The sequence below is a fragment of the Nyctereutes procyonoides genome, unplaced genomic scaffold (assembly GCF_905146905.1).
Source record: "Nyctereutes procyonoides isolate TBG_1078 unplaced genomic scaffold, NYPRO_anot_genome, whole genome shotgun sequence".
NCBI classification, from domain to species: Eukaryota; Metazoa; Chordata; class Mammalia; order Carnivora; family Canidae; genus Nyctereutes; species Nyctereutes procyonoides.
In genome coordinates, this window is record NW_026575147.1 from 12,982,075 (window position 1) to 12,997,558 (window position 15,484).

At 46.4% G+C, this 15,484-nt stretch overlaps 1 protein-coding gene across 2 annotated transcripts in view; it reads right to left on the reverse strand.

Moving 5' to 3' along the window:
* Window positions 1-1,008: 1,008 nt before the first annotated feature.
* Window positions 1,009-15,484, reverse strand: part of NGF (nerve growth factor) — a 52,918-nt gene continuing 38,442 nt past the window's right edge. For both annotated transcript variants that reach the window (XM_055312551.1, XM_055312552.1), the window contains exons 2-3: window positions 8,656-8,779; window positions 1,009-1,897 (exon numbers count right to left, since the gene is read on the reverse strand). In XM_055312551.1, the coding sequence (XP_055168526.1) occupies window positions 1,160-1,885 (726 nt within the window). In that variant the 5' untranslated portion in view covers window positions 1,886-1,897; window positions 8,656-8,779 and the 3' untranslated portion in view covers window positions 1,009-1,159. The remainder of the gene's footprint in view (window positions 1,898-8,655; window positions 8,780-15,484) is intronic.

Sequence of the window (15,484 nt, forward strand, 5' to 3'; positions counted from 1 at the left end):
GTTTGGGGAGGCCTGGGATCCTGAGGCTGGTTAAGTACCACACATCTTCCTCCTCTTCCTTCTCCGTGGCCCCCTCCTCCCTTGCCTCTCCTCTCCACTCTCCTGTTCCCAGTCCCCTATCGGGGCGGTGCAGGAGGGCAATGTTCCCTTCTGGCCTGGCCCACTTTTCCTCTGTACCTCCCTGGCTTTTGCATCAGTTCTTACCCTGTTTACCTCTTTTCTCCACCCTCCATCTTCTCTGCAGGTTCCCTGACCCCATCCACCTTCTGCCACTTGTGGAAGTCACCCAATTAGAAATCAAATAGTTCTTTCTAGGTAGGTCTCTGGCCTCCCTGATTATAGGCCAACGTTGGGACCGCTGGACGTTGCTGTGGGCTGCCAGTGGGTGGCAAGAGGGCTAGAGGCCTTCATGTTTTCTCAGATAATGAAGACTTGGGCAGGAAGCCTCTGGGGGCTAGGTGGGGGACCAGCCGTTAGTCCTAAGGCAATGTTACCATGAAATCAGATCTACCATGACAGAGATTATTTCATTTCCATTCTTCCAGACAGCATTTCAGGGAAAAGCACATCTCCCCCTAAAAACAAGCCAACCTCATAGGTCTTTGGTGTAAGTCTGCTCCTACTATACAGTGAGTCGCCCCCAGGACCCAGCCTGGGCATCGCTGAGGTGGGGACCTGCTTCTGCTGAGGCTCCACGGACTTCCCCCAAGTAAAGCAATCAAGGCCCACGCATTGGGGCGGTGGGACAGGTAATCCAAGGATTTAGGTAGCTTTGGCTCTGGAATGCAGAGCAGAGTTGCAATCCAGCAGACTCCCCTTTCTAATTATGTCCGGCTTAGGCTAATATGTGAACCCAGTCAGATTTCCCTTAAGTTTGCAGAGCTGGCTGGGGTGGAGTGAGAGTTACAGCCAGGGGACGCTGTGGGTAGTCCACCCGCACAGGGGCCGGGGCTTGCACATGGTCACACTGGGAGAAAGAACTGGAGCGCCGGCACACCGGATGCTTCCAAAAATTTAATAAATAATGATTTTTTAAAACTGTATAAACTATAAATTACCATGCAGTCCTTATAATTTAAAATAATTTACAGGTTGAGGTAGGGAGGGGCCCAGGAGGGTGTGGAGGGGGAGCGCGGGGAGGGTGGGGGCCGCCCGCAGGTCAGGCTCGTCTCCCGGCCTTCCTGCTGAGCACGCACACGCAGGCCGTGTCGATCCGGATGAACCGCCAGGCAGCCTGCTTGCCGTCCATGGTCAGCGCCTTGACGAAGGTGTGGGTGGTGGTGCAGTAGGAGTTCCAGTGCTTGGAGTCGATGCCCCTGCACCCGCTGTCCACGGGGGTGGGGTCCCGGCACTTGGTCTCAAAGAAGTACTGTTTGAACACACTGTTGTTAATGTTCACCTCTCCCAGCACCATCACCTCCTTGCCCTTGATGTCGGTGGCTGTGGTCTTGTCGCCCACCCACACGCTGACGCTGTCGCACACCGAGAACTCCCCCCGGTGGAAGACAGGGTGGGACGAAGACCGCTTGCTCCTGTGAGTCCTGTTGACGGAGGCGGTGCTGCCGGCCTCCAGGTCCAGGTCCTGAGCGTCCGCAGCCACAGGTGGGGGGTGCGTGCTGAAGAGCACGCGGGGCGAGCGCAGTCGCCGCTTTTTAAAGAGTTTGGGATCCACAGTGATGTTGCGGGTTTGCCCTGTCACCCTGGCAGCTATTGCCCCGGCCGGGGCGCTGCGGGCTCTGCGGAGGGCTGTGTCAAGGGAATGCTGAAGCCTAGTCCAGTGGGCGTGGGGGATGGCGTGTCCTGCTGGGACATGGCTCTCTGGATGCGGTTCTGCCCGGATGCCGATCAGAAGAGCTGTGATCAGAGTGTAGAACAACACGGACATTACGCTATGCACCTGCCAGGAAACAGAAACAAGGGTTAGTCCACCGAGCCTAAGGGCAAGGTGACCTTGGAATTCACCGTCCAAACTGGGAGACTTTTGAGAGTGAAAGGGGCTGCTGGCCATAATTACCTGGGACAATAGGCATCTATCTGCAGGGCTGGCTCAGATGACTGGAGATGTGGTCACACCATGGATGGGTAGGCTTTTTCAAGAAGGGACAGAGCCAGGGCACTCCGGGGTGGCTCAGTGCTTGAGCTTTGGCTCTGGTTGTGATCCCGGGACCCTGGGATCCAGCCCTGCATCAGGCTCCCCGCAGGGAGTCCCTGCCTCTCTTTCTGTGTCTCTCATGAATAAATAAATTAAATCTTACAAAAAAAAAAAAAAAAGGAAGGGACAGAGCCCCTGAATTTCTGCCCTTTGGCTCCATGTGAACTTGCTAGCACTGTATGCAGAGTCCCTTGAGTGCTGTGCCTGCCCACTTGAGGCAGCTGAGGGCCGGCGGTGTGTGCCTGACACCTGTCCTTAGTGCTGTTTCCTGCCCAGTGGCTTGACTCCCCCGGGAAGGCAGTGGGAAGGGTTGCTGGGGACTAGTCTGGACGCCTCAGCCCTGAATACACCCTCTTCAGACAGCAGCACTGGCTCAGCTCTGAGATCTGGTGACTCCGGACCCTCGTTACAAGTCCATGAAGCATCAGGTTTGGTCAAAAAGCAGATAGCTCTGGACCATGATTGCCAGCCTATTCAGCCACCAGTCAGCACTCACAAATACCGATGCTGAGGATAGCTCCTTGTTGTGTGAAGTTTTAAAATTTCTCAAGCACATTCGTTTCTAATTTCTCATTAGTCTGTGTGTTGGGTTAGGATTTTTCATCTTTCTTTCATATACAAAGAAAGTAATCCACAGAAAATTAACCAACAGGTCTAAAGTCATCAGTGCCAACAGGACTAGAAATAGAACCCAAAGCTGACCCGTTACTCTGTCAGCTGACCCTTCCTCCTTCCTCTTCACTTTCTCTTTCATTCTTACAGGTACCTTTGCCTGTTATTATTTACTCTTATGTGAGTATAAACCAAATGGCAGAAATCCATCTGTCCCCAAGAGGCAGTGCAAGCCCCTCTGGAGCATGGTCCAGACAGGGCTCCGCACTGCACTAGAGTTGCCCACCAGTGATCACCCCCAGGGCAGCTAACTGTGGAGGCCCCAATCACTACCTGTAGATGGATATTAGGTGTCACCTCCTCTGCAAAGCTTCCCTAAATCTTGGTAGGGTTAAAGGCATCCCTTAGAGAGGGTGCTCAAACTTCCTACTCCATCTCTACAGCCTCCCCATTCCCACAGATCATTCTGCATTGGATCTGGATCCAAACCTCATTTGGATTCCCAGCTCAGTTACTTGTTAGCAGAGGAAAGTCCCTTAATCTTTCTGAGCCTTCGTTTCCTTATTGATAAAAAGCAGGTGCTAAACACTATTTCATAGGGTTGTTGTTAGGATTGAAAGGTGCCCACACACCTACTTAATTCTGAGTCATTCCAATGTCCTGTGGTCAAGGACTTTGTCTTCTTCAGTCACACTGCTGCCTGTTCCGTCTCTGAGCCGGTTCCATGCACACCTTTTCATAGCACGCTCATTACCTTGATTAAATTTCTTTTCAAGCTCAGTGATTTGAGCTTGTCTCCCCCACTGGCTGCAAGATCCTGGAGCACACAGCCATGTCTAATCCATCTGCCCTAATCACTCGATCCCTCGTTGTGCACCTCCCCTGTCTTCCATGGTGGCTGTGCATAGCCCTATCATCTTTCCTTAGTGCTGTGGATAATCGAGTGCATGTCTGACTCTTCAGAGCACTTTACATGCTGTACCATTTGTAGCTGTATATTTCTGGGGCCATGTGCAGTGCTGGCATACAGTAGGTCCTCAAAAAATATAAGAAGAATGAATAAAGCAATGAATGGGGATGGCTTGAGAAGCTCACTCTCTGCCTTCTTTTCACTGTGGTATATGCTTTCTTTTGGATTTTGTGGACATGGCTGATTGCTGCATTCCTAATCTGTTTCAAAGTGATTCATTCTTCTCCTCAATACTATGCCTTTTTTTTTTTTCAGCTGGAACTAGGCAGCTCTTTGGTGAGACACCAAAAATAAAACCACCAAAATTCTTTTCTCTTGGGTTACTTTGAAAAACATTGGTGTTTGCCCCAATCCTCCAGCCGGCCATGCTGATGAGGTGGTGGCACATCTGGGCTTTGACCACTGCTGGGCCTGCTGGCTAATGGTCTGGAAGATAATTGTCCAGGCAATTGCCACAGAACCGATCATTCGGTTGGTTGGCAGCTGGGTCAAGCCTCTTAATTTGCTCCTTTTCTTTCTTCCCAATACATGGTAGCTCTCATCAGATAGGAGAAGGGAGAAGAGATGAAACCGAAATTCATCCGTTTATATCCAAATTAGTAACAGACTTTGGATGGAGAAATGGATCTCTCATCAGATAGAAGAAGGGAGAAGAGATGAAACTGAAATTCATCCGTTTATATCCAAATTAGTAACACTTAAAATTTGGATGGGGAAATGGAAAAAAAAATAACCCACTAAAATTTAGTTTTGATGGTAATGAGGGACACACTGCTCCCTATTTCCCATGACCAGAGGTTCCTACCTCCTCCTACAGTCTCCTCTTTGGTAAGGTCATCCTCTTCTAAGGAGTCAACTGAGACTTCTGTGGGATTGATGCCCATCCATACCTCACCTCCAGCCTGACTTCTCTTTTGAAAGCCTGTCCTGAACCTCCAGCAACTCTCCACAGATCCTGATGTTTTAAATGCAAGGTACCCCAAGCAAAAATCTTTACATTCCTGCTCCTCATTAGGATAATCACTCCCTGCCCTCCCTGTACTCAACAGCAGCAGCCCCATTTTGGACCACTTGATGTTTTACGATGGAGTTCCACAGCTGCTATCTCCTGTGAACACCGCCCCCCCCCCAAATGTATTTCTCCAACCTTTTGCTTTATTCTGGCACTGGAACCACCATCTATTTGTTCACCAGCTCCAAACCTCAGCTTGCCACTGGCCTCTGCTCCTTCCTCCCAGCCCTCCCCCAGAACTCTGCATTCTGCTCCGGTAGCATCTCTTGAAACTGTATTTTCTATTCTCACCTCTTATTCCTAGTTCAGGTCACAGAACAGTCTCCCAACTGATGTCCTGGAGGCTCCTCTCTCTTCTCCCAGTGCCAACTGCCCCTAGCTACCCCATTTAACTTCTTGAAGCACTGCTCTGATCACATCTCCCTGCCCAGGAGATCCAGCGGTGAGTGGTAGTCTAGGGAGCCAGGAACCAGGGAGACACTGCCCTTCTTCTACTCCCCTTCCATGTTTCGCATTTCAGGCGAATGGCACTCCTGTGGCAGTGCAGGCTCTGTGCTTCTCCACATTGCCCCTGGTTCAGACTCTTTTATGCCTGGCATATTCCCCCTCGCCCTTCTTGTGCCTTTTCTGCTCCCCATCTCTGCTGGTTGGAGTCCTACCCTGTCATCTTTTAGCACGCAACTTAAACACCACCTCCACTGGGGACCTTTTTCTATTTCTACAGAGACAAACTCTCTCCTTTCTCCACCTCTGTAAAGCATTTCCTTAATGCTGTCTTAGGGCAGTTGTGTTCTCTTATCTTCCCACCTACAGGCAAACCCCCTAGAGATGGCAAAGCATCCTATACATCTCCCTTGTGTCCAGGTGACCTAGTGTTCACAGGTGACTCCAGCTCTAAGAATCAGTGAGTATGTGGATGAGTCCCTTGCTTCTGTGCTCCTTCATTTCTTCATGTGACTGCGGATCCTTAAGAAATCTTCCAGCTTAGACATGCTTCGAGTTTAAGCATCCATACAGGTTGCTGTGCTGCCTACCACTCTGCAGGTTCTACTGAACTGACTTCACAAAGTTCTTTAAGTCAAATGTGATTTCTCAGTTCGCTGTCAGAATAACACATGGTAGTGGAGGGCATTTAATCACCGTGGAGATCTACATCAGGGACAGGTTGTTTTATTAAGATTTGAAAATGTTCCAGATATATCTCTTATTTGGGCTTTAGATTAAAAGTTTTTTTTTTGAATTGATTCACTCATAATAGCATGCCCCATAATCTTTTTAAAAAATTTATTTATTAATAATAAAAGTATACTTCCTAGCTTTTTTGTCAAATGAGAATATTGCCATGTCTGACATTTTCCCATAATGCGGTGATGATATCAAATATTTTATTTTTATTTGTTTATTTTCATGAAGCTTTTTATTTTAGTTCCAGTTTAGTAAACCGTGTTGTATGAGTATCGGGTATATAATACAGTGATTTAACAATTCTGTGCATTACTCAGCACTCTTCATGATAAGTGTATTCTAATCCCCTTCACCTACTTCTTTTTAAATTAAATATGTCTTTCTTTTTTTAAAGATTTTATTTATTTATTTATTTATTTATTTATTTATTTATTTGAGAGAGACAGAGAGAGCATGAGCAGAGAGCCCAATGCAGGGCTGGATCCCAGGACCCTGAGATCATGACCTGAGCCAAAGGCAAATGCCTACCTTACTGAGCCACCCTGGTGTCCCAAATAAGTCTTTCTTTTTAAAAATCATCAATGAAGCAACAAAGAAAAGAAAAATAAAGTATGATTTCTATTCTAGTGATATAATGAACAAAGCACAATTTACAAAAGAACATTCTCTCCTTGGTTGATGTGAACCAGGGAGTGAGTTTTATTTATCTATTTTTAAAAACAGCCTTTGAAGCCTTTCTCCTTAAGACATGACAGTCCTTGCCAGGGCTTCACTAAGCAGAGCCCTGTGAGCTGAATGATCAGCCGAGGATGATGCCATTAGGGGCTCACACGTGGGAACGTGTCTGTGTCACTGCTGAATGTTCTGTGTTTGTTCCATTTCCTAGTCTGAATGGAGAATCAATGATGAAGAGTGTGTGTGGGGGGCGCGGTGCCTTTTATCCAGGGCTTCTGTGAGTGCCCTGTCCTGGGCCAGTGGTACATTCTGTGGGTTTCCAGTGGTTCCTAGCCCCAATAATAACAGAAAGTTCCTGAACGATCCCACATTCTTGTGGTGAGGAGGGCTGATGGCACCTGAAGATCATGCCTGGGGAGGTTCACTGTCTCAGAGGGGTGGTGCCTAGAGCTGTTAGTGATTCTGGGGCCAAGGATTGGCCAGTGAATTGGAGTCACTAGTGTTAGTGAGACGAGGTTCCCATGGCTGAGGAAATCCAGCCTCTTCCTCTTCCTCCTCCTGCTCCATCTCCTCCATGAGAGTGGGCCAAGGGTCATTTTCAATGTCCCCTTGGCCTTGCTTGAAAAGTACACCTGCTGCTGTCTTCAGTTGTAAAGGCTGGGACACCCCCAGTTGTCAGGCCCTTGTGGAGTGTGAGAGGCATTCTGTGGCTCCTCAGCTCCCTCAGGGAGGTACCCCTGGGGCCACAACAGAGAAAAACATTGCCAGGATAGAACCCAGTGAGCGTTTCTCCTGGCATCTCCTGGGGAGTGGAAGGGACACCAGAGATTATCAAGTCCAGGGGTTCAGGGCATCAGAATCACCTGGAGGTTCTGCTAAACTGCAGATTGCTGAGCCCCACTCCCAGAATCTCTGACTTAGTAGATCCAGAGTGGGGCCCCTAAATCTACGTTTCTCACAAACTCCCCAGTAATACTGATGCTGCTGGGCCAGGGACTGCATTTTGAGAACCAGTGATCTGGTCCAATCCTTAAACTTGACAGAGGAGATACATGGATGTTGGGCTGTGAGTGACCTAAGGTTCTGCAGCTAGTGAGTGGCAGGCTCTGCACGTGGGTGCTTGGCATTGCTCAGCCTTAGCACCTTCCAGAGGACAGCGCACCAAGGCCGCACTTACTGGTTACCAACATCAAAATGAAAAGTCCACTCAACAGATGATAAGTTTTACCTTCCTCATGCCACACATCTTGACACTGGGGAACGCCTGGACATTTGATGATCTTCATATTTGTTTTTTCAGGTTTCTGGGCATCAGGTAGATTTGGTCCAAAAACACTTAAAGTGCCCATGATTGAAATATGCAGCCAGAGAGCACGAGCGCGTACAGCACCCGTGGCTTTACTGGGAACAGAAGCTACTGGTCTGTATTCTTAGACATACGTCTTAAAATGAATGAGGTGAGATTGTAATTATCATCATCCTTTATCGGGCATAAGTATCTCATTAATCATCAAACTTGGGAGGAGGCCTTATTATTCCCGTTGCACAGAGGAGGAAACATAGAGGCAGTAAGAGTGAGGAATCCGACGTGGGCACACACCTGGTGGAAGTGGCACTCAAAGCTGGCCTCCATCCCCTGATCTGGAGTTCTCCCTGCCTTCTACTCCACAGACAAGGGCATGAGAGTGATCAGGGACGTTTCATCTCACAAGGTTGCCTGCTCAGAGAGACCAGGAGCTGTGTGGAGGGTCTGACTGATGCTCTGTCTGTCTATTCAAGGGAAACGTTATCCTGTGTTCTGTTACTTCAGAGGTGGGCAGCTCAGACTCTTAACATGTCCCTGGAAGCTGTGGGGCCAGCAGAGAACATGGGGGACTTTCTCTTCCAGTTGGACGAGGGAGAGCCGTATTGCTGGGACCCACCCCAGGTCTCTGATGATTAGCAGTTAGATGGGACGCCCCTTCTTCAGCCCTGGGGCTCATTTCCAGCTCTCCTGGGATGCTCCAGAGCCAAGAGCCTTGGCGAGGCCAAAGCCCCTCACGTGCTTACCTTGATGTGGTCAGGACAGAAAGCTGCTCCCTTGGAAAAGCCGTTATTGGGCCCAGACGCTGAGCTGAGCTTGGGTCCAGCATGCCATCCAGCCCCCTAGACTGCACGACCATGGGCCAGGACTCTGTGGAAGGAGAGAGCTAGCATTAGATGGGCACTTCACCATATTCTCTAGCAGATGGATAACTGTACCCTAGGCAGGAGGGGAGGGATGTGCCAATAGGACAAACCCTATTCCCTGAGTTCTGGGACTTTACCAGCATCAGAACCCAGGAAGGGCTTAGAGTCTAGCTTCTGAAATTGCCAGGTGACCTTGCGCAGACCTATGGTGGCACCTGTCTCCCATTCTTGTGCCAAAACCCTCGGTTTCTGCCCGGATGCAGTCCATGGGTCCCAGTGAGGAGCTCCCAATCCCACCCCAGAGTCCTGCTCCAGCAGACCCCTAACTCAGCACCAAAATGGAAATTATTCTGTACATTGCACAAACAGAGATGTGGTAGATCCAACTTTGGCCCAGCCTAACTGAAGATAAATTATACAGAAGAAAACATCCTGACAATTGAGAACAAGCTGATACTTTGATAAAAATCCAGATGAGTTATGGTGGTAAATAGGACAACCTGACTACATGATAGATAACAGAAACCTCTGATAGAATTGAGTTAGAATTGTGACTCTCAGGGAATCACAGCCAAAAGTCAACTTTTATCAATCAGAAGATATCTAGATGATATAATGAGGGAAAAATACTATTCAAAGTTTAGGTTGTAGTTCCTAGAAGCAATGGAAGGTTTCTATTCTTTTCTCACTTCTATAAACCTCATATATGTATGTGCTTCCTTCATTCATTCAACAAATATATCCTGAGCACCTACTATGTGTTAAGTACCTGATCTAGGTAGGTGCTGGGGACCCAGCAGTGAATAAGGCAGACAAGGTCTTTCCTCTTATGGAGCTTATAGTCTTATGTAAATAAACAACATATCTTCTGATTCTTTACATGTCATGGAGGAAAAAACAAAGTATGCTGATAGAGGGTGACTGCAGAGTGTAGTAAAGGGATCCTATAGACAGGCTGCCAAGTGAAGAGTTCTTGGAGGAAGTGGTCTTCGGGTTGAGATCTGTAGGATGAAAAGGAATGAGGGAGAGAATTTTCTAGGCAAAAGGAATAGCAAGTGCAAAGGCCCTGAGATAGAAATAAGTCAAGGTTGCTGAACATGTAGGGAAGTAAAATGGGAGGTAGAAGAAACCAGGTCTGCAAGGACATAGCCAGAGCTATGGTTTTATCATAAGGGTAATGGGAAGGGAGTGGAAGACTTTAAGCAGGAGAATGACATGACATTTTTAATGAATGAAAGAACCATTACATCTATTGTAGAACTTGTTGTAGGATTGAGTCCCCCACAACCCCCAAAACTTCTAGAATGATATCTGTATCCTTCCTGTTTATATTCTCTTTCCAATTACAAAAACCCCTTTCCCTAGCGTGGTTTTTTTTTTTATCATGTTTTTTTCCACTGTGGACCCCCAGCACTTACCTTCCTTCAACCCTCTCTCATCTTATACAATGAAGATCTTCATCTTTTCCAATGAAGCCACCAAGTCTCTAATCACTTAGAGGAGGTAGAGAACAGGGAAGTATAAAGAGCATGTGGAGTGTTTTTCCTGCTGCTAGAAATCATAAAATTAAGGACTAGGATGTTTCCCTTCCTTTTCCTTACCCACTCTGCTCAAAAATATCCTTTCTGTACCAGAAAGACCTTCTAGAAGTACCAGAGAAACCTTCCAATAATCAGTTGGAGTTCAAGTCTAGAGATGGAAATTTACCTAAACACCCTTTAAAAATGTTAGATTCTGTGGCAGAGTACGCTGTCATGCTTTCTCAGGGTTGGGTTTAGCAATGGAGAGGGAAGATGGCATGTCCCCAGAGTAATAGGTGGACATTGTGGGGCCTGATTCCATTGCTTCCGGGAAAGAAGGTCTGGATCCAGTCCACAAATTCTTCATCTGGGTATTTGGCCAAGACTGATTGACCATTAGACTGGAACTCACAGAGCTGGGTCCTGGTCCAATTCACTCTGTTTCTTAGTAAATCACTTAGTATCTTTAAGCATCTCTGAGCTTCCTCCTCCACAGGATAAGGAACTGCTATGATGATATAGCTAAGGTCTCCAGCTCTGATCATCTGTTATTCTACAAGGTCAATTCATATTTTTCAGCCTGTATCCCTACTGGATTCTTTTTAAAAAAGATTTTATTTATTTATTCATGATAGACACACACACACACACACAGAGAGAGAGAGAGAGAGAGAGAGAGAGAGAGAGATAGGCAGAGACACAGGCAGAGGGAGAAGCAGGCTCCATGCAGGGAGCCCAATGTGGGACTTGATCCCAGGTCTCCAGGATCACACCCTGGACTGAAGGCAGCACTAAACCACTGAGCCACCGGGGCTGCCCTCCCTACTGGATTCTTAAGTAATGCTTTCTCTCACCCAAAGACTAGAATTAATTTTTTCCTTAATTAAAGAGTAAAACTTGCAGACCTTGTGCCAGCCACTATGTGAGGACACGAGGAAGAATATAACATAATATTTCACTTCCAAGAGCAAATAATCTAGAGGTAAGGAAAGGCAAACATATGAACACACATTTAAAGCACAGCATGATAAGTAGGATGTATATTTGACTTGATATGGAAACCTAGTGGAAGGAGGAACCAGTTTTATCTGGCCAGATTAACCAGAGATATAGGTTCATGGAGGAAGTAACATCTGAGCAGAGTTCTTAAGGATGAATAGAAGTTCATCAGTGAAGAAGGGAAGGCATTGCAGTGCCCCAGAGTTCAAGAATTGGCTAGAGGTTCAACACAGCTAAGAAGGGGACTTGTGGGGAAGGGTGAAAGGAACAGTGATAAGTCTTATACAGCAGTAGGTGCTCATGAGTTTGCAGAGCTCACTGCAGTGGCCTGCCCACTGACTGTTATTTCCTGTGCGACATAAAAGTTCTTGGGCCATCTATGGAATAATCAGTGAATTTCTCTAGAAATATTCTGGATATTCCATTACAAGTCAGGATGGCTTCCTGTTTAAGATGATAAGAGAGAGAAGGTCTACCTCAAAAAAGAAAAATCCCATAACTTCTAGGCAGAACTGCCTTCTTGAAGATTTGCTCTAGACCTATCACAAATAGCTCCCTAGTCCTATAGATGCAATCTGGGTCAAGCCAACTTGGTGTACCAGGGTCATTTGCCAATCTAGATGCATGAGTGCTATATTTGAGATCCTGTCTAGCATCTCCTATGACTTTGACCTTCTCTTGTTCAGTATAGGTATAGATTGCTGCTGGAGAAAACAGTTCCCTGTCCAGAATATTGAAATGCTAAATGATTTTCATAGATGCTGCTGTCATTGTGTTTAGTCTTATGCTAGTGAAGGTTGAGGCTCTAAAATTAAATCTGATTTAATTATTACCAATTTCTAATGCAAAGATATGAGGGACAAGCAACCCAAATGCCTATCTATTTAAAAACCCTGTCTGTCCTCATGAGGTAATCACTTAGTCAGATGGCTCTCACCCTTTTACAAGTACATGAAAATAAGGCCAAGCTCATTGCAGACCCATGTTCTATTCCTTCTTTCAGGGCATGATGGAATACTCTTGAAGTCTGGTGTACCTTTTCTAGACCAGGACAAGCCTAGTCTGCCCAAGGTCTCCTGTTTAAGGCAGTGATTCTCAAAGTGTGGTAGTAGTAGCAGCAGCAATATCTCAGAACTTACTAGAAATGTAAATGCTTAGATTCCACCATAGACCTAGCAATGCTGAGTGAGACCCCATCAACTGTGCTTTAACAATCCCTCGGGTGATTCTGTGCACACTTATGCTTGAGAATTACTGTTTTAGAGGATCCCCTCTGGCTCCCCTTCACCTGTGATCTCTCCATGGGATGAGGGACCGAGGGTCAAGTGATAGGATCAACCCAGAGTCAGTCTACTCCTCTAAACTACCTGCCTGATTGGAACTTTCAATATTATAGTCCATCTTATGTCTAGACGATGACTCCAGAACCCCAGACCAACAGCCTCAAGTCAAGGACTCCTTGAGTTTAAGCCTCTTTGAATATCTCTCTGTTGCTGCTTGCCTCAGTGTCCCCTTCGCTTTCTCAAGGTCTCAATGATATTTTGGTCAATTTCAATCAAGAAGCTTAGATGAATAGCAAATTGTTGAAAATCCAATTAATATACAGTTTGAGGAAACTGAGCCTCTGCTAGAGAGTTATTAGGAAGTGACGGGCATCAGCTGTACAAATGCAACCTGCTAACTATCAATCAGCATCCTGCAAAGCCCTTCATGCTTGAACTTTGTGGAAGATTTCATCTACCTCCTAGTTTCCCCTTTCCGCTGCATCCTCCCTCTGAATCCTCTACAGCAATGGCTCTCCACCCTGGCTGATCACTGGAATCAACTGCGGAGCTTTGCAAACTCCTGTCCCACCTCCAAAGATTCCAGCTTAACTGTTCTGGAGTGCTGCCTGGGAATCAGCATTTTGTAAAGCTCCTGAGGTAATCCCAAGGAAAAATCCAGGGCTGAGAACAACTGCTGTACAGGGTGAACAGGAAGCTTGACACTGGCTTTGATGAGCTAGCAATTAAGAGAAATTATTAAGAAATTAATATACCTCAGAAAATGTAAAGTGCAGATGTGGTCACATTTAGGCAAACAAGAATACAGCTTCTAGGTGCTTCACTCTGCCAACTATCTATATATAATTGATGTTCATGAATTGGAAGGCTTTCTTTTTACTCCTTGCATGCCACTTAAAATGTTTGGTGGTTGGAGCTATGGTTAGCTTATTATTAAGCCCAAGGATTATTTGCTGGCAACTTTAATACCAAAGATTTGGGGATGCTTGACCAAAAAGACCTTTTGGACCATTCCTCACATGTGCTCGGAAGCAATGGCTAGTCCCCAAGAGCAGCTTAAGCCACTTCAAAGATACCAGAGCAGCTGGCATGAATTGTGGCTTCCTTTCTCCTAGCTTCCACCTGTCAGAGTTCTGTGCTGGGAAAATTCACTGGGGATGTTGGGCATTAAGAACGTGTAGTTGAGGGTATAATAATAATTATTGGTACTCTTGTGATTTTCATTGCTGTGACCATTCTCCCTTGATTCCCTCCTTTCTCTGGTAGTTCTTACTCTGAGTCTGAATGCAAAAAAAGGGAATTTGAAGACTTTTGTGTCATAAGTCTATTTTCCTAATATTTAGCTTAATCAGAAATTTTGTAGTATGTAATACAACCATGAGGTTTGCTGACTAGGAGCTCTTTAGCGGCGGGGGCAGGGGGGTGCGGAATTCAATTTTGGCCATTTAGACATGATTTGATGTGTTTTAACTATTTGGTGGTTTTGGCAAGTCCAATAGGAAAATAGTGCATCTGGCACCAAGGACTTAGGCAGACATAAAGGTTCAGCGAAACCACTATTCTTTTTGAATGAGCGTTTCAGTGCTCACAATTCTACAGCACCCTGCCACATTTCCCTGAACGATAAATGGTCCTCTGGCTCTTTGGAAGATTCTGAGGTAAATTACAAAACCCTAGCATTTCTCCAGAGAGTCAGGCCGCTTCAGGAAGAAACCACCAAGGTTGGCTGACCTTGAGCCTCTGAATCAAGGAGCATTTGCTATGAATGTGCACGGCCCTCTTGGTGTGTGTGGCTGGCCACAATCTTCATGGTATTTACCTGACTGGATTCACGAGCTGTGCAATGCCAGCACCGCAGAGAGGTTTTCATAGCGTGGGTAATCACGACACCAACGTGGTGGTGGGAGATAAGACATCTAGACATACGGCAGCCTGCCATTACAGAGCTGAGGGCAGTGGACTTCGTCAAGATTGTACTGCTAAGTAACAGTCCTCGCCCTGTAGCCCCTCTGCCTAGTAATACTAATGACATATCTATAATCTACACATTGGTGCCAAAACCAATCCAATCGTTTTACAAACTTCTCTGTAACCCTAAGAAAACATCTCCTTGGTTCCAACTGGCTGATCCTTAAACCACAAGGAAAAGATCCATTTCAGTCCTGTTTTTGGCCTTTTCCTGCCTGCTGTTCCCATGCTTGGGACTAAAAGCAGACAGAGTACTGGGGAGAAAGGACTCTCAGGATGGTTGGAGTCAAAGGTTGCTTTCAATAATACCAGCCCCTAGTGAGGTCTCTAACCTGCTGCAGACCTCGGGTGACCACCTGGGAAGGAATGCATGAATGAAAACAAAACACTGCCGATGAATGCTAACTCGGATCCAAGGCCTTCCTTCTACTTGCTTTATAGGATTAAATGTCCTCAGCTCCTCTTGAGCTAGCCTTTTCCTCTCAGTGTGTGGTATGTTTTCCAAGCAATAGGTCAAGCAACATTACAGCACATAAGTCTATAATGCAATTCAGATGTAACTTCAGAAATAAAGACAAGCTAAAGATCTATAGTCCCGAGACAGACCAAGAAAAATCCTGGCCCAACAGACACATAGTGTTCTAGGGCTTTGAAAAAGACAGGCAGGCCATCTTGCAGTTGGTGAGGGATACAGAACAAGCTGTGGGACTTGAATGTAAGGATCCCTGTGAGGCACACTCACTTATCCGTCAGTCACACTCACTTGTCCATGAGATAAACTCACTCATCCCTGAGGCACACTCACTTGTTTGTGAGACACCCACACTTATCTGTGAGACATACACACTTGTCCATGAGACACTCACACTTGTCCGTGAGACACCCACACTTATTTGTGAGACACACTCACTTGTTGTGAAACACATTCTCTTATCCCTG